General features: G+C 38.7%; 1 protein-coding gene across 1 annotated transcript; it reads right to left on the reverse strand.

The window, feature by feature from the left end:
* Positions 1–1,983: 1,983 nt before the first annotated feature.
* On the reverse strand, positions 1,984–18,979 carry ZCCHC10 (zinc finger CCHC-type containing 10). The gene is made up of 4 exons (XM_060240520.1): positions 18,786–18,979; positions 7,829–7,987; positions 5,778–5,819; positions 1,984–4,068 (listed from the first exon to the last, which is right to left on the reverse strand). Exons 1-4 carry the CDS (start codon positions 18,854–18,856, stop codon positions 3,798–3,800), a joined length of 543 nt encoding a protein of 180 aa, XP_060096503.1. The 5' UTR covers positions 18,857–18,979; the 3' UTR covers positions 1,984–3,797.
* Positions 18,980–19,943: the final 964 nt, after the last annotated feature.

The following is a 19,943-nucleotide window of genomic DNA, read 5'->3' on the forward strand; positions in this document are numbered from 1 at the left end:
TCAGTCTCACAGCAGCTATCCATAGTCTCATATCACCTGGGTTCATATCATAGGCTTCATATCACCTGTTACTACCTGATCCTTTTAACGAGAAATGCTGGGGTTTGAACCTAAGACATTCTGCATGCAAATCAGATGCTCTACCATTGAGTTATGCCCCCTTCCTGAGAAGAATCTTCTTGTCAAATCCTTTGTTTTGTCATCAATCTACAAAGATTAGGCAGAAAAGTGTACATGAAGATAAAACAATTGAGTCCTAAGTCTTGCCTGTATAAAGAATGTGATGTTAACTTAAGGGTAACATTAATGTTTCTGTCAGAAAGACCAAAAACAAAACGAAAGAATGAATGCAACACCGCGGTGCTAGAACTGCACTCTGTACATCATGGGCTTGCGTCAGATGCCAGAGGTTAGGACATTATTTGACTTTGATGGTAAGAGATTAATTCATAATCTTATGGTTGCTTTCTTTTCTCTTGATGTCTTAGTTCCAGTCATTACAAGACAAAATAAATTAAACTTGAATTGCTTGCATGAAAGTTTAATTTCCAGGCTAAAAAAGGGAAGAATTAGAACCAAAAGTGAAATGCACATCTAATAAATTAAAACAAATCCATAAGATGTATCAAGAGGCTCTTTTCTAAAAAGCCCATTTCAGAAAGAAATTTAATTTAGTACCTGCAGTTCACAGACAATCTGCATCTCTTATGCCAGTGTTCGAACTTTCCAGAAATCTGCTCAGAGCCTTTTCCCCCCAGAGATAGCTACACCATACATATCCATATCTCCAAAATGTGCACCTGTCTGAGCAACACTATGAAGAATCTTCACGATACTAAATGGGGTGGCAAAACTATTGTAGGAGTAACCATTTTGCTACGGGAGAGATTAACAAAGTCTTTCTTACTGATGACTACAATGCAGGAGCAGCAAGTAGCTAGAAACCATTAAGTTAGCAGGAGAGATCACCCTGTTATCTATGCTATTCATCTGCTTAGATAGAACATCAAGTCAGTATCTTCTATTTGCTGATAACCACAGCCAAATCCAGTTCCCACATCCCTCAGATTGCAAAATAGTAAGCAGAACAGTAACAATTTGCACCATCCTTGTGCACAATCATCAACACTGAGGAACCTATAGATGGAAAACAGCTATAGAAATGGCTTAATTCCCATGACTCATGTATAACTGGTTAGTTTCTAACCTTCAATTATACATGCTCTCCTCTAGTTTGCTTGAGTGAAACGGTGAAATTTCAGTAAGTAACAATCAGTGTACCATATGTTGTCGAAGTCTCAGTGTACTCATTCTAAGGAAGAATACATTATAAACCCCCCATTACTACACTCCTTTAGCTTGCTTGGCTGAAGGTTGCTTCAGGTCAAAAAATTCCTGACAGTACCACCATTTCAAAGAAAACATGAATCTAGAGCCCTTTATGTTCCTACCGTGCTAGACTTCCTTAGCAGAAGATGAGTAACCCCCATCTGAAGTGTGAAGTAGTAAAATTTCTAGATGGCTGTACTATTTGATTTTTTTAAAATGGAAACTAGGTATGAGTTTGAGCCATGACAGACTTGTTTTGTCATTGCTCAAGATATATTGAACATGTCTGCAACTATTCTCATCAGCCCCCTTATATCCATATTAAGATTGTCTTGTCAAAGGTTAGATTTTTACTTTTGCTGTTAGTGTTCCTTTTTCCAGCAACTCTGCCCTAATTTGTTTCTGACTAAAGATCTCTTTAGTAACACTGTTCAAACACCTTTCTGTTATGAACAAGTGAAGTGCTGCAATGCCTCAATATTATCTAAGCCACTTTAGTTCCTTTCATTCCATTCCAGCAGGGTCTAGCGTACACTAACTCTCTGATATTCCCTTCATTATCTTTCATGGCTTCAGGCTCTTCAGTCCAGTATGGAACTAAACTAGAGGTTTGTTTCTACACTTGTGGTACATAAACACGAAGTATTAACATTATTAATCTGCTTTAATAATTTATTAATCTTTCCTCTTAAATGATACATTCTCTAGCATGACTCTCCCAAATAATTTTCTGGTACTGTTAGAATTACAGTATCTGAATTCTGCAAAACATAGAAATGGTTACAGACTAAAATGCACAACTTACATAAACATTTAAATAGAACGTTTGTATTCAAAATTCAGTCTACACACTACATTTTCATAAAAATATAAAAAATAGTTTAATAGTTAATTCATATTTTAACTAGACTAGGATATTTAAGATTCCCCCCACATCCCTCTTAAAAAGACTCCCATCAATAAGAAACTAAAAGGAGACAGTATCACAAATTAAGTGACTACTGCCAGTTGTTAATATTCATCACAACAGCAAGTTAGTTCACTTCGGTCAACTAGCAAGAAATGTACTGTAATATGATCTTTGCAAATAAGTGTCCTCCATATTAGATTTTCATATATAAAATTTGTGCTATGCAAAGAATAGATCTAAACAAGCAATTGTAACTTAAAAATGCAGTGGAAATTATGCAACCAATATAATTGAGTTTATTTTACAATTAATAATTTTCCAAACATAGCACAAGAAGCAAAAGACAGGTTCTTTTACCCAGCCCCAAATTAAAGTACTTTTCTTCCTCACTGAAAATAGGGCACATATGTTATTACCATTTCTCCAGGCTCCCAAATTACCATGCGGAAGGTAGAATGAAAATTTCCATTGTCCTTATTAGTACGTATTTATGAAAAAGGCACAAAGATGATACACTTCTGTGGCAATGGTAATAGTACTCTATGCACTGTGCAAGTAATGCTTTATAGGGATGACCTTTGTCTCAAAAAAGTTTCAGTAGAAGCAGCTCTAAACACAGGTCCTATTAAAAAGATTAAAGCATTTGGCCCTGGTCCAGAGATTCTGGTGCATAGCACTGACTTAAATATGTAGCTGCATGTAACCATCTCCACTGATGAACAGGTGGACATTGGTAGTACTAACAGTACTGTTCACTCATAAAGGAGAAATGGGTATCCGGAATCAGCCTCCCCAAGCCCAAAAGGCGATTTGAACTTTCAAAACTAATAACAGTCGTCATCCATTTGCTGGGAGAGACCAAGTGCAGTAACGTGTGTGCAGCCCACTACTGTGCTATGTTCTCTGCAAAGCAACCTTTAGCATACATGGGAACACATCCAGAACAGCAATCTGTGCACAGAAGCCTGTTTCCATTATGCAGAACAAGATCTGGGAGAATGTATAAACACAAACATATAAACCAACAGATCAGCACTGACAGAAAAGCCATTTGGAAAAAAAAAAAAGTAAATTTATCTATATTTGATGCAATATCAACATTTCCTCTTTAACTCTTAGTGGAGATTTTAACATGGCTTTGCTATATTCTCAGCCAACTGAAAGAAAACTTCATATTCACCCTCCTTCCATCTTGCTTGCAACATAAAGGTTGCTCTATGACACAACGCAGGATGGTTCAAAGAAATAAGGTTGCTTTCTAGCATGTAAACATCAGGGCGACTGGACCTTAGTTCATATAAACATCTGATAGATTTCTTTAAAAATTAAATAAAGTAGCCTTTCCTATTAAACAATAACCCACAAAAATACTCTTTCAAAAATCATTGCTTGCCATTTAACAGCTTTTTAATACCCTAGCAACTACTCTGTAAAACACTTACACTTTTCCCCCCAAATTGTAAAAACTGACCTGTTTGTTTTGTTTGGCCATAAATGCAATTTTAAATGCCATTTAATTTTTTAAATGCCAACATTAGAGTTCTGACCCTGCATCAAACTATGTCTTCTTCTTTTTCTTTGGTGGCTCATCATCTGTGCTGCTATCTGTGCTGGTACTGCTGCTGCTACTGGAGGAACTGGAATCTGTTTCAAAGTCAGAAGAGCTGGAAGAACTACTTGAAGAAGGGGAGGAAGAGGAAGTGGAAGTGCTTTCATCGCTGTCACTGTCATCAGAAGAGGAGGATGAAGAATCTTCACTCTCAGAAGATGACTCGCTGGCAGAACTGATGCTGCTGCTGCTAGTGCTGGAACTTGTCACGCTTTTAGATCTGCATAAAATTTTTAGAAATAACAGCAGTCGTTACTCAAGATCACTGGATACTCAGGCTATGGAATTTGCATGGTAGTTAGATAATAAGATATTAGACGAAATTTTAAATTTTTAAAACTTTGGAATCTTGTATGTTTGTATTTTCCTTCTGAATGACTGGCTTAAGGACTGCTATAATCAGGGCTTTTTTTGAGCAGGAATGCACAGGAATGCAGTTCCAGCTGGCTTGGTGTCAGGGGGTGTGGCCTAATATGCAAATAAGTCTCTGCTTACCAAAAAAGCCCTGGCTATAATAATAAACAATGGCTAGTGGAATCTACCAAACCAGATTTCAATTATACTTTCCATGAGTTGTATACAGCCAGATTTTCTACTGGCCAAAAAAGAAGAGGGTTCTCTGTGACTGTGGGGGAAAACAGGCTATGTTGGGGATCATGGGACTTACACAAACAAAAGCCATGTGGAATGGGAGCTGCCGTAAAGGCAGGGTTGAGCAAAAAAGCTGTAGAGTTTCCAAAATATTTGGGAAATGTCTAGGTTTGACTTCAAAAACATAGTAACCTTTGGTTATTTATCAAGGAAAGGGGTTTTTTTGAAGGGAAAGAATATTGCTTCCTTGATTTTTAAAGTTAAGTTTCTAACTGCTGTTGAAATAGTTACAAAAAATACAATAAACCAACACTATTATGCCTGTTACCATGTGTAAGAAACGCAAATGTTAACGGAGCTTTAGACTCCTGAGAAGATTTAATGATTTCTAGCTTTACAGAATGTTTTTGGTAAGAGGTTCAATTAATCTCAGATTCTAGTGAAGCTGCAATCAAAGATCTGGGTACACCAAGTATCCTACAGCCTTTAAGTCTCAAAGGGGTGGGGAGAGAAATACTTAAGCCTTTACAAATTGAGGCCAAAGAATTTTCTGGCTTACTCTTAAAATAATGTATGTGTAAATGCATTTTCCACTAAAATCCTTTATTCATCCTTTTCTAGAAGAAAGCAAGCCTGTAAAATAGCTAAAGACAACTGGTTCAGATCAGAATATTCAGTTTTCTAGGATGCGCAGAAGTTTATATCATTTTATTTTTAAAAGGATATTTATTATTTTTATTATATCCTGTTTTTCTCCTTAATCAGGACTGAAAACAGGTAGAGATAGTCAGATCAAAGTTGTAGATTTATGGCACATGAAATGACAACTTTTAAATAGTCTTGCAAGTCTTGGATGGTCTTTAAGTACAATGGATATAGCTTACATGTGCATGTATGGAAAGAACAGAAGACAAATACTACAGAACAACAGACCCTCAAGTTTTGCATTTAAAATTATGTATAGAATGTATTTTTTTCCTCCTACAATTTTGACAGCAACTTCAAATTTGGCTTGCCAATCTAGCGAGTGTGTGTGTATGCCTATTACCATTGTAAGAAGCAAGGTAAAATAGGGACAGCTGAAAGAAAACAGAGATGTTATATTTAAAAGAGGGCAAAGAAAACTGCAATGATATATGCCAAAAATATGCATAATACATTATGAGAACTAACTCAACACACAACTTCATCCTGAGAAATAAATTCTGCTGGCCAATACTTCTCAATAAGGGCTGTAGCCTCTGCCTACTTCATTAATCAAGTTGATCATTATCACCAGAATCAGTGCAATGGAGAGAAATAATCTGTTCCATTTTCTGATTTCTTCACATCACATACCTTTTCTTCTTGCTCTTCCTGTCGGTAGTGTTTTCTCCAGAGCTAATTAAAAAGTAGGAGGAAATGGCTTTTATTAATAATAATGGAAAAAATAAATTAAAAGATACATTAGGTCTTACTAGAAAAATTAACTTCTTTAACAAGAGATAAGATAAACAGAAGGCCTGAGTAACATATATAAACATGTTGATTTCCAACATCCACTAAACTCAATAGAGCTATAAGTATTTTAAAGTAGTCTTTGTGTCTCCAGAACAATCCATTAAAAGAAATGGAAACAGACCAGCCATAGTACCTGAGGGATCACAGCTAATATTTTTATAGTTACATTTCTCCTAGCTCTAGTTTATTTATTTATTGGGTTTATATCCTGCCGTACCTTGAGATGGGCTCAGAGTGGCTTACAGTGAGTGCATATAAACAACACAGCACTATATAGTAAAATCAGTTTTAAACAATCAATCATCAAGCGGTAAACAACAGATAAGAACAAGATAGCAGTAAAAAATAAAGGTGGTCCTTAATGTGTCCTACAAGTGGACTCTTCCAGTTTTAGTTTACCTATAAACTTCCTCAAGAGAAAAAATTAATAAAAGTGCAGGATATACAAGTTTTAACAAACAAAACCATAAAGCATTTAAATGTTGATCACTCCCTTGGAACGACAGATTGGAAGAAATGTCTACTATAACTAAAATAGAGAGTTGCAACATTGCAATTCTGTTTCCATCGCAATTAAGGGGTGATTTAAAAGAACAAAGCAACACACTAATGATGCATTATACATATAGTTTGTACATATGTGGTAGTGCACTGACCAAGCATGTGCACTGGGCAGACCATAGTTTAAAGAACTAAAGAACAAGTTACTGCTCTCAGATTCAACATCTCCATGCACTATAGATATAATACTGGCCTACAGTATGACTGTTCAAAGGATTACCAAGATTTTATGAAGTGTGCTATAAAAATGTTAAGTTTTTTTAGAGTGGCAAAATCTATGAGACACATAATTACATAGAGGAAGTTAGGATGAGATTTCAAAAGCAAGCTCTTGTAAAAAATAAATCCTTGTGTCTTTTTTTTTAAGCCACCAACAAGCAACAGCAGAAAGGCTATTTATACAGCAGTCTTATACATATTTTGGCATGCTTAAGCAATTCCAATGGCTTAGATGCACTTAACTGCATTGGACTGGGCTGCATAAATAAACACTGCACCCAGACAAGTGAAATCCACACCAGACCCTGGCCCACAAGCTCACATACTAAATGGCATGATACTTATGCCAGTGCTATACGGATTGTTAACGCCAGTTGCAGTTGTATTTTTTTTTTGCTCCAGCAAATAAGTATTAGCCATGAAGGAAGACTCTTATGATGGTATAAGTTTACAAACATGACACTATACCAACATTGCCAGAAGGTCTGCTAGTGCAAATGAAGAGCTGGTATTGTCTTGTTTGTCACTATAGGTTCAAGCTGAGCCCCAACAGTTATAAGGAGTTTCAACAGCCAGCACATTTTATATAACAATTATATAACTAATCACAACTGTTAGTTAGAGTAGACAATACTGAACTAGATGGATCCATAGTCGGCATAGTCGTGATCATCACGCATATATCCCCCAGTTCCTCTTCTTTCACATGCAAATTCCCTTTTTCTGTCATTACCTATGGTTTCTTGTTATTTTTAGTAACGCTAAGCCTGGTTTCAGATACTGGGCTAAGAACATACAATGTTAATGACATGATAAACTATGTGCGCTGAAGAAAAATCAGAGTATAAACTATAGTTAAAGGCAAACAGAAACATGTCTGTATTATTCTGACGTATAACAACACTTTTTTAAGGTTTTAACTGATATACTTGTTTCTGATGTTAGCTGCCCTGAGTCCACTCACGGAAAGGGCGGGATATAAATTTAAATAAATAAATGTATTTCCCCCACATTGAAGTCAATAGGGCTTAAAGCTCTTAGCTACAGCTGGACCTTATGCACACACTTGTATATTGATGGCATGAATTTTCCCACATGGTTGATCTTACTTTTGTTGTAATAGTTGTTTCTCTTTTTCTTTCAGTGCTTTTTTTAATTCTGTTGTCCTTGAAGGTCTGTGAAGGTATTTTCTTTTCCCTGTACATTCATAGGTCCAGTGCCCAAATTCTAAACACTTCTGACATCTCACATGTTGCTTGTTTGCTTCCCTGTAAAAATAAGGAACAGAGTTGGAGACCAGATTACTTTGATTTAAAAGCATAATATTGAAGGCAGCAGACACTACCATGTCAGTTTTAGTCTCCTATCTCCAATTGTGGTTTCAAAGCTAGGATTGTTCTTCCCTCAACTCATCAAGTATCTGGTAAAGTGGAAGAAGATCCACAAGTACTTACTTGGGTACAATTAATGATCCTAATTGTACTCTCAAATCTCCTGTGGCAAGTGAACTGGATTCTTAGTTTTACATTTAGCCAGTATACATGCAAATGGGAAATTTCTCCTTATTTTTTCCCCCAAGGGGTCTGCTTTATATCTTCAAGAAAAACCATACCCCAAATTTCCCACAAAAAATCATTTTCTCCTCTACTATGATGGGGTGCCCTTTTAATATTTCTTAATTTATGGATATACTACAACTCAAAGCCATTAACTTCAGAAAGCCCCATCCTTTAAAATTAATGGTACCCAATCCTGTTTTATCCCACGGGGCAGGAAACAAATAAAAGACAGTGCACAACAGACACAGAATACCAACTTACAGCACAGACCCAGAACTTTACATTTATATGCTCACTGAAGTCAATGGTGTATGTAGGACTAAACTGTCACTGCATACCAGCTATGTGAAGTACAGATGTACCTTAGCATGGTTGCCTATTATTAACACTAGAGATAAACAGCAGCAAGGTCAAAGTTCATACTAAGGATATGTGATTTTTTTGTTTATGCAGAGCAACTTATATATGCTTCTACACAAGTAAATATTTATTTTCAATTGTACTAGAGTAAAAATAAAGCCAGAAGTCACCTACCCGCTTTTCACAGTTATCTTTAATACAGCCCATAAAAATGTGAAGATGCTGTATCAAAGGTTTTCATGATATAGTTGAACTGAAAGGCATACATACAAAGGTTCTTATGATATACTTAAAGAAAAGGTAAAAGGGTAAAGAACTCAAGAACAAATTACAAGGCACTGTTAAGTTTCTATTTTCATTCTAATTTTATTATGGTACCATTTAATCCTGTATATCCCTTGGTCAACAGTTTGGTGTGTAGCATATCAAATACGTATTTAGTAAAGCAGAAACTCCATTCAGAGCCTTATTTGTTCATTTTTAATATATAGTTGTCCCAAACACAATTACATTTGCTTCATGCAGGACACTGCTTTTTAGCAAGTATGAAAAAAGACTAAATATAAATACTCCCACAAACTATCACTCATATGTAATTTGTTGCAGAATAAACATTGGAGGTTCATCATCTGCTGAGATATTTCAAATCTTATGGACATGCTTTAAAATACAGATGGTTTGGGAGAACTGTAGTCCAGCTTATTGGATAAATACTAGGTATCAGCACACGCCTTGAACCTAAGATGACACTGCTCAGGTACTTGAGAGGCTATGTGAATCCTTCAGATATGAAGCTAGTTTTAAGTCTGTTCACTGTCATCAAGATGGTTATAACAATAAATTGTTAAAAGGCAGAATTTCCTTCTATAAATGAACAATTTTAGAAAATCTGGTGCACTGCTTCATTGACAAGAATAGCTTATTTACTATCAGAAGACCAGATGAAGCAATTTTTAAAAAAACACATACATTTAATAAATACTGTATATTGCTTATTACGGTCTGGATTAAGAAAATAAATGATTAGATTTACCTAGTTGCCTCTTATGATTCATTGTAGATCACAGTGTGGCTTATGTATGAATTTGTTTCTTTTGATATGTATAATTTTGTTTCTCTGTGTGTAATTTATTTATTTATTACGTTTGACTTATATCCCGCCCTCCCGCCCTTTAATTATCAGAAACAATCAGATTTTAATTTCTTTTTAAAAAAATGCTAAATGCTTAAGAGGCTTGAAATGACTTCATCAAGGAACAGACCAAAGGTACATTCTATGGTCACATTTACCAACAGTGAAAGCAACTCTTACACACTCCATTGAAGATTACAGGATATTAAATGTTAGATACAGTTTTAGAATTTAAACAGAAAGTAAATAGAATTTGCCTGGTCACATGTAGTGGATAAGTATCACTTCCAGGCAACCAGCAAGGAAAACATTTATAAACAGAACAATAGTTTTCTTCTTCCTCATGGTCATCACATGCCACATGTGATTAGAAGTGTGAACCAGCAAAATAAAAGGGGGGGGGGGTAGGACACCTGTCAATTGAGAACCTCTTATTTAACCAGGGCCAAACATCGTAAAATATTCTATAAAGCCCAGATTGTTATTGTACGTTTAATAGATTACTTTATTCAATTATTCAGTCAGTTGTCTTATTTTGGGGAGATTTTTGTTTTATTGTCTTTTTCCTAGTTTTAGTATTTGCTTTTTTGCTAATGTTTTAATTTCTTGCTTGTTAGTAATATTGATTTTCAAATGCTATTTTATTCTGAAGCACCTCAAGAACTGTTATGAAATGACAAGATAAATGTTTTAAATCGGGTAAGTACAAATAATATTAGTAAAGACAGACACAAGGGCAGTTTTCTGCTATTCCTCTCATAGCACAGGGACAAATCAGAAGTATATCAAAAGCTCTCCTATGGCCAAATGTTATAACTTCAGGAGTCTCAAATGAACATATGCAGTCATCAATGGAAACTGCAAGAACCAAAATATAAAAACCAGAAGATATAACCTTGATATTACTTGGGTATTTCTGGTTTTCTTTTTAATTCTGTAAGCTCACTCTTGTGTTCTAGAAGGAAAGTTTTAAAAAATATTTCCACGAATTATTTACATTGTTGTAATTATTTTTTTAAACCACCTGTTATTTTGAAACAAACTAACTTGTTTATATAATTAGTATCAAGTCTGTGATAATACTACTTACACTGTTTTTAAAATTTTGTGCCCTGCCTTTTTGATTGTAAGTTTGTAAGTCACTTGGACCCACTATGGATGGAGGAAAAGTTCAGACAGAAAATTTTAGTAAAATAAAAACTTGGTTCCAAAACATTAAAAATACTTGACCAGTGAGTTGACAATTCTTTATTATTATTATTATTATTAATAGTTAAATACTCATTCTTTCTAAAAATATCTTAGAGCTAGTAAATTTTGAAGACCTGTTTATAAGGTTAGTTTGAGATCCCATTGCAGCAGGAAAAATCCCCCAGTAAAGGGGGGCAAGGGATCGCATGTATCATGTGCTCAGATAAGGGAGATGAAGATCAGGAGCTACATCTGTTTTACAGTATTTATATGGACCCCTTTGAACTGGATGGATCTATTTTTTGATGCAAATGGAGACATGCATCAAAGTTTTTGTACAACATTTTTTTTTATTCGATTTATACCCCACCCTCCCTGCCAAGGCGGGCTCAGGGCAGCTTACATCAGAATCATAGTATGCTATGATCACAGTCATAAAATCAATAAAACCATTTAAACATGTAAGTTAAAACAATATACAGTTGGTGCTAACAATTAGATGTTACTCAGAGTCTCAAGATGATGGTTATTCCAGAATTCTCCTACGATTGGTTGAAGGCTTGCTGGAAGAGAATGGTCTTACAGGCCTTGCGAAACTGAGCAAGGTCCCTCAAGGCCCTAACCTCTTCTGGCAGTTGATTCCACCAGGACGGGGCTGCCACTGAAAAGGCCCGATCTCTGGTGGTCACTAATCTCGCCTCCTTAAGCCTGGGGATTACTAGGAAATGTTGGGATCCAGATCTTAGTACCCTCTGGAGAACCTGTGGGGACAGACGGTCCCTCAGGTAAATGGGTCCTCGGCCATACAGGGCTTTAAAAGTAGTAACTTGCACCTTGTAATGAATCTGATTCACTACTGGTAGCCAGTGTAGTTCCTGCAGCGCTGGCTGTATGTGCTCCCACTTGGGCAGCCCCAATAGCAGCCTAATAGCTGCATTCTGTACTAGCTGAAGTTTCTGGGTTCACGACAAAGGCAGCCCCAAGTAGAGGGCATTACAGTAGTCCAATCTCGAGGTGACTGCTGCATGGATCACAGTTGCCAGGTCGCGACAGTCGAGGAAGGGAACCAACTGTTTCACCCGCCTCAGATGAAAAAAGGTGGATTTCGCAGTTGCTGCTATCTGGGCCTCCATTGTCAGGGTGGCTTCCAGCAGCACCCCCAAGCTTCTGACCTTGGGCGCCACTGACAGTGGTGCCCCGTCAAAAGCTGGTAGGGGGATTTTCCTGCCTAGGCCGCCGCGACTCAGGCAGAGGACCTCTGTCTTTGTTGGGTTCAGCTTCAGTCGGCTCAGCTTAAGCCAATCAGCCATGACTCTCAACGCCTGATCCAGGCTTTCTGGGACAGCACCAGGTTGGCCTTCCATCAGTAGATAGAGCTGGGTGTCATCGGTGTACTGATGGCAACCCAGCCCATACCTCCGGACAATCTGGGCAAGGGGTCACATGTAAATGTTAAACAGCATTGGGGATAGAACCACCTCCTGAGGCACACCGCAAGTAAGCGGGTGTCTCTAGGACGACTCTCCCCCAATTGACACCCTTTGTCCCCGACTGCATAGGAAGGAGGAAAGCCACTGTAGGGCTAGCCCCTGAATCCCTGAGTTGGCAAGGCAGTGGGCTAGCAACTGATGGTCGACCGTATTGAACGCAGCCGATAGGTCTAACAACATCAGTACCGCCAAGCCACCTCGATCCAGATGCCACTGGAGGTCATCCACTAGGGCGACCAGAACTGTCTCCATCCCATGACCAGGCTGGAAGCTGGACTGGTGGGAGTCTAGGATGGAAGCATCCTCCAGAAAACTCTGTAACTGTAATGCTACTGCCCTCTCAATAATTTTCCCCCAAAAGGGTAAATTTGAGACCAGTCGATAGTGTGCCAATTTGGCCGGGTCTAGGGCGGACTTTTTCAGGAGAGGGCAGCCTCTTTAAGAGATGTTGGGAAAAGCCTATCTGAGAGATCTATTTATGATATCCTGTATATGATATCGGAGCTCTCCCTGGCATGCTTTAATCAGCCAGGATGGGCATGGGTCCAGATCACAATTTGTTGAGTGTACAGTGGAGAGTACTCTGTCAACTTCCTCCAAACTGAGTGTTTTAAAATGATCCAAAACTGGTCCGGAAGACAGGCATGGAGCCTCGAGTTTGCATACTGTTCAACTGTAGCGGAAGGTTGTGATGGAGCGACAAGATTCTTGTCTGTGAAAAAATTCACAAAAGCCTCACAGCCAATATCTAATTCTCTACAATTTGGCCCGCCTTGTGGCAGTACTGTAAGCGACCACCGAATTACACTAAACAATTGTGCCTGGTGCAATGTCGCAAAGCTGCAAAGAAAGCTTTCTTTGTGGCTTTGACTGCCATCTCATAGGATCTCTTACACTTTCTATAAGATGTTCTGGTTGCTTCGTCTCGAGTCCGCCGCTACTGCCTCTCTAGGCGGACTCATTTCATCAGCCGCAACTCCGGGGTATACCACGGTGCAAGCTTAGAACGGGGGTGCAGAGGGCGCCATGGTGCAGTCTCATTGATGGTCCTAGAGAGTCGATCATGCCATGACTCTACCAAGTCATCTAGAGAATTGCCAGGAGACCAGGAACCCCCAAGAGCCATTTGGAACCGCACAGGGTCCATCAGGCTCTGTGGGCGAGCCAAAATATGCTTGCCGCCTAAACGGGCTTGAGGTGGGTTTGACATCCACATGGGCTTTTCGGGCATAGTGGTCCGACCATGGCACTGTGTCCACAGCAACCTGATCCACTACAACCCTCGTCGCAAAGATAGAGTCCAGCATGTGCCCCGCCTGGTGCGTGGATGTTGTAACAACCTGGGAGAGTCCCAGTGTCACCATGGATGACACTAGGTCTGCCGCCTGAATGGAGGTCGGGTAATTGGCATGGACCCTGAAATCACCCAGGATCAAAAGCCTTGGGTGTTCCAATGCCCAGCCTCTTACGGCCTCCATCAGGGATGGTAAGGCGCTGACTGGTGCATTAGGCAAACGGTACACCAGCCAAACCACCAACATCAGCTAATCTAAGCATGGCTTTAAACCATATCCTACAAATTTATAAAACATAGCTCTCTGCAGGACACACATCTTAAAAGATTCTATCAAGTGTCTAACATTACCGAGCTGCCAAGAAAAAAATAAACAGGCAATGAAATCTGTGGTTGAATCAAAACTATCAACAGAAACGATGGAAACAATTCTTCAGCACCTGCCCACACTCCCAGCAGTCTTCTGTGCCCAAAATGCCACTTCCAAGGGTCCAAGGACCCTACAGATTGTGATACCATGTGGCACAAGGGACTGCATATTCAGAGACAGTAACTCTTTAAATGCCAATGCTGGGAAAGAAGTAAAAATGAGGTATGGCCTAAGTGTCCTGTTTGTAATTTTCTGATTGGTTACTGAGTGAAACAGGATATTAGACTAGGATAGACCACTGATCTGATGCAAAATTGCTGCTCTCATGTTTTTAAGTAGCCTGGTGACTTAAATCTTCTGACTTAGAATTTTATTCAGAAAGTCAATAGCTCTGGGGATGAACTTACAAAATTGTTTTGCGAAAAAAATAATTTACCGTGACTATATGAAAGTTGCTCTAGGACTGAACATTTACAATTATCGTGACATATCACCTTTAAATGCCCAAGCTAGCCAGATCTTGGAAGCAAAGCAGGGTCAGCCCTGACTCATATTTAGTTGGTAGAGCACCAAGGAATACCAGGGTTGTGATGCAGAGGCAGGCAATGGCAACCCACCTCTGCATGTCTTTTGCCTTGGTAATCCTATGGGGTCACCACAAGTCAGCTCTGACTTTACGGTACTTCCCACCACACTTCACCTTTAAAAAACATGTTTGTAACATTCTGTCTGCACAGGCTGTGTCTTACATAACGCAAAAACAAGCACACTCAAAAGCAAATGTCGTTATTACAGCTAAACATCAAGGAATTTGGATTTGATATGAAGTGCAAACCTAAACAGACCTATGCCCTTTTAAGACTGCTGAAGTCAATGGGTGTAACTCTGCACAGTCATTACTGAAAACCACATAAATGGCGCTACCCTAATTTGAATTTTAAGAACATTTTACTGCTTCATTCTTACATTCTACTGAAGAATATCCGGAAGCTACCTTAAAATTATTAGATTAGTAACAGTCACTTATAACTTTGCTATTAACTGTAAGAGGCTTACAATTGTTTTTATAGCTACCCTAAAATATTCTTATGATCATTTACCATTGACTTAAGTATTTAAAAGAGTTGTCCACAAACCAGTTACACTGCAATAGATGGTGTTCACATATCTTTGGATGCTATTCAACTCTATTAAAAATCACTGGACTATTGTCCTTGGTTACTGGATTTGCCTTCTGGGGGTCAAACCTTTCTGTTATCCTTTCAATTATTTCAAGTAATCTGTGGGTCATTCTCAAATCTATTTTAAAGGGTTTTTTTAAAAAAACCCTTTAAAAGTCAAATCATGTTTTTAAACAGTTTAACTGGATGTTTTACAATATACATGGAAGTTACTCTGAAAACTAGAACATTAAGAAACTAAATGTACTTATTTACTATTATAATCCGGAACACAGAAATACTGCAGTCCCAAAAGACAAAGGGGGGGGGGGAGACAGACAGAACTATATTAAATGTATGCGCCAAGGAGGTACTGGATTGCTTATTTTTCTACCACACCTGCCTATCACAGGGATTATTCTTAGAAGGTACAGAGTGTCCTTTTGCTCTAGTGAATAGAACAAGAGTCAGAAGATTTAGGTCACCTGCAAAAAGCTTTGTTATCCAGGAGTATTTTTTTTACTGTCTTTAAAAGAGTTTTAACATTATAGTAGTAGGTTATATTCTCGATGCTTCATGGACAATCTATTTAACGTACACCAGCAACAATTCTATAGCTGAAGTAAGACTGTCTGGGCCAACACATAAGTTTTCCAAAAAGCTCAGAACATAACTCTAAAGAATAAAACAAATACTAAAAATGGTTGCTAGCCCAGTCTTTCAAATCTCACAAGAATAAACTCAAAAGAACTAAATTAAGAAGATAAATGCTAACTGAAGTTTTAATTGGTTTTTCCATTATACAAAGTATTGTTTAGCTGCATGTTATGTGTTTTATCTGTTTTAGCACAGTGTAATCAGTCAGGAACCTTTGGGATAAATCGAATTAGCTCCTAGTTAAACACAGTCTACTACCTTCTCACATGCTAATTACCATATTTAAAGCTACACTCTCATACATGCTTGAGAAAGAGACTCATTGGAATTTGCTGAATAAGCGTATACCAAGAAAGCCGTTTTGCTGCAATCCTATGCATGTGCATTTACAAATTTAGTACCACATAAGCATTTTTGTGCAGTTCTCTGCAAGAACAAATCTACAATCTAGTCAATTATGACCATCTCAGTATTTTCTATAAATTTTCACCAATGTCAGTTTTCCTACAGGTAACTGCCTGATTATGCATCTATAGGTTCCAGGGAAGGTAGATAAGGAATAAGTCCATTGATACTGTGAGGTCAAGGAGTGGAAAATGTGAAACTAAATTGTATGGAATGTGAACGGAACACACATTTCAGGAAGTCTGAGACCTAGTGAAGCCAACACAAATAACAATGAATCAAAGTTAGGATGAAGCTGGGAATGTTGAATTTTAAAAAAGCAAAATACATTGAAAAGTAACCTGGAGATTATAAAGACTGTATGGATAATCAAAGAGATTGGGATGCAGTTGTAAGTCTTCACTGCAATTTACTTTAAGCCTTAAAAGGTCAAATACCAATAGCTCATACCTTCACTGCAAAATGCCAGTTTGGTGTAGTGGTTAAGTGTGCAGACTCTTATCTGGGAGAACCGGGTTTGATTCCCCACTCCTCCACTTGCACCTGCTAGCAGGGCCTCTGGCAGAGGTTGTCCTTGAAAGAGCAGCTGCTGTGAGAGCCCTCTCCAGCCCCACCCACCTCACAGGGTGTCTGTTGTGGGGGAGGAAGGTAAAGGAGATTGTGAGCCGCTCTGAGACTCTTTGGAGTGGAGGGCGGGATATAAATCCAATATCTTCTTCTTCTTCTTCATTGAGGTAAGACAACTGGCTAAATAATAGTTTAATACCTGGCTTCAGCATTTTTTGAAAGCCAGTCTGAGAAGTTCAAATATATCCAATTTAAGTCAAGACAAATATATAGTTATGGAACTTGCAGCCTAGCCATGTTAAATTGGAAGTGGATCCCACTGAGTTCAATTAAACCCACTTCCAGCTAAGTAATAAATAAGTTGCAGAGAGGTTTACTTCTGAGTAAGCATACACAGGATTATTTTTAACATTTTTAAGGATTATAAATTCCAGTAGAACAACAATATTACAGGGCAAACAGAATTACGCTTTTCTAAGGCAGCAACAGTCAATGGGCTTAGTAGGATAAAACTCTGTTTAGGATTGCACTGTCAGCCTCTTAAAGCCTAACAAGATCTCTTCTAGCATAGTGACTACCATTTGTCACTGTTGTGAATAATAATGTTAACTCATTTAACACCAACCAATTCCTTTTACAAAATAATATCGTGCTCACTTAGCACTAGTAAACACATGGCCTGGCCTGTCAGGCCCCAAATATTCATTAGTCAAGAGAAGCATTAGAAGTGTTTTTAATAATTACAGCAGTTGTAAGTGGTCACTGTACTTATATTATGTTGCATAGAAATGCCAGACTCCACTTCCTGCATTTCAAGACCCACTCTTTTATTCCCCATACATTCATGTAAATTTATGTTTCAAATTTAAGATGTTACAAGCAGTGTTCCCTCTAAGCTGAGTTAATGTGAGCTAGCTCACAGATTGTCAGCCTTCTGCTCACACATTTTTGTCTTAGCTCAAAAAGAATGGCCCCAGAGCACACTAATTTATGCAGTAGCTCACAGCTTTAATGGCAGTAACTCACAAAGCAGAATTTTTGCTCACAAGACTCTGCAGCTTAGTGGGAACACTGGTTACAAGACTTAAATGCTATAGACCCAAACTGGGGTCACATTGTTCTACTAATTTAAATATGATTCACAGACCATGGGGCAGAGAGACAAACTGAAGGACCTGATGTGTATTCACATTGTCGGGTTGGTTTTGAGAGAACCAGTTACCAATTTTAATAAGCTTTCCAGTGGCGCATCATACAGGAAAATATTCTTTTAATTAATGCAGTGCGAGTACAGCACTTCACAGGAAGAATTTAGAAACCACACTCAGCTATGTACAAAACATTTAACAACAGAAGCAGTTTTAAATGCAGGTACGATCAAAGGAGGCAAACGCACTAGAAAAGAAAACGGAATTGCAATCTTCTTTTAAATTGTCACTTATGGTTTATTAAAAAAATCCTAACCAAAGAACTCTTTCTCGTAAGTGATAGAGACACGAATACAACTACAATTGGCCACATTACTGTGACCATTTTGAGTTTGAACAGCCAAGGTTGAGGTTGAAATGTTAAAAGGCTTTTTTAACGCGTCAAAACTTTGAATGCAACTCTTTCCACAAACAGATACAAACCGCATTCCTTCCTATGCAGAAGCACAGGCAAAAAAGCACAGGAAATTATATTCCTAAATCCTGAAAGAGAAATATTCTAGAGTATTTCTAAGCTTTTAGGACTACACCATGCTTCCATTTGCACTCTCTCGGTTGACAGTCCTAGCTTCCTAACAATCATCCTCAGGACACCATGCCAATTCTCCACATCCACTTCATTATTACCACCCCATTCTTCCGTCCCCCCAATCAACCTCACACACAAACTCACGCTTGTCTCCGGGCGATAAGGCGATGCATGGGAGTCGCCATCTTAGCCACCGGCCGGGCAACAGCGCACATTGCATGCCGGGAACTCCACCCTCTTTTCTCTGCCCTATTGGAAGAATCGGTCAAGGTGGAAAAAATCAAGGGGGCTCCGAGGGAGGGAAAGAAGGTGGAATGGTCATGCGCAGATGGCAGGTGAGATATGAGGAGGACGTACGGTCAGCCTCGTTGCCCTATCCTTTCCCTCCACACCAACGTCTTCCCCAAATCTAACGACTGCGTTGAAAACCTTGAGGCTTTAGTGCTTTTCTTCTCTGATGATGCATAGATGAAAAAGAAGGCACGACAAAGATGCAAAGCAAGGTGTCCCTTTTATCTAGCTCAGAGTACAGGTTCGGGATCTTAATATTTCTTTTAAAAGGTAAACACTGTAAACCTCTCTGGGATGGTAGGTTAGGGAGAGCCGATGAAGGTTTATGTATGCTTACTTCTTTTTCTTTTCTTTTTAAAGTGCCACTTCGTTTAGTGGGATCTACTCCCAGGCATATGATGGCCGGCTTGAAGTAGAAAACTGCGGGTCAGTGGGACAGACTGCAGTGCTATGCTGCAGTCACTACTTCCAGAACTCTTTCCACTTCACAATTTAATCCTCTCTCTGTCCTCAGTTCTGTCAGTCATCCTCCCAACGTGAGCCAGCTTTGCCTTGTTGTGACAGGAGCATCAGGGCTTTAAGTTGTCACTGACAGTACTTAAAGAGGGGGAGCAATATGTCTATGTTTAGAGAGTGTTGCTAGACATTTACTCTTTCTTCTGGAGAGTTCTTGGCAAGATCCATTCTGGGTTTCCTTTGTATTCACAGTCCTACACAGGATATTGCAACTCCAGTTGTCCTTTCTCACAACTACGGGGCTGTACATCTCTCTTTTGCCCTTGTTCAGGCATCTCAAATTTGGGCCTTACATTCCAGTTCACAACTTAGGTGCCACAGTGATAGTACCTATTTACTGACTGCCAATTGAGCTGGATGGCCCAGACTAGCCCAATCAGGTCAGATGGTCAGCCTTGGTTAGTATTTGGATGAGAAACCAGCAAGGAATTCCAGAGTTGCTATGCGGAGGAAGGCAAACCACCTCTGAATGCCTGTTGCCTTGAAAACCCTACA

This window comes from Heteronotia binoei, chromosome 5, assembly GCF_032191835.1.
Source record: "Heteronotia binoei isolate CCM8104 ecotype False Entrance Well chromosome 5, APGP_CSIRO_Hbin_v1, whole genome shotgun sequence".
NCBI lineage: Eukaryota > Metazoa > Chordata > Lepidosauria > Squamata > Gekkonidae > Heteronotia > Heteronotia binoei.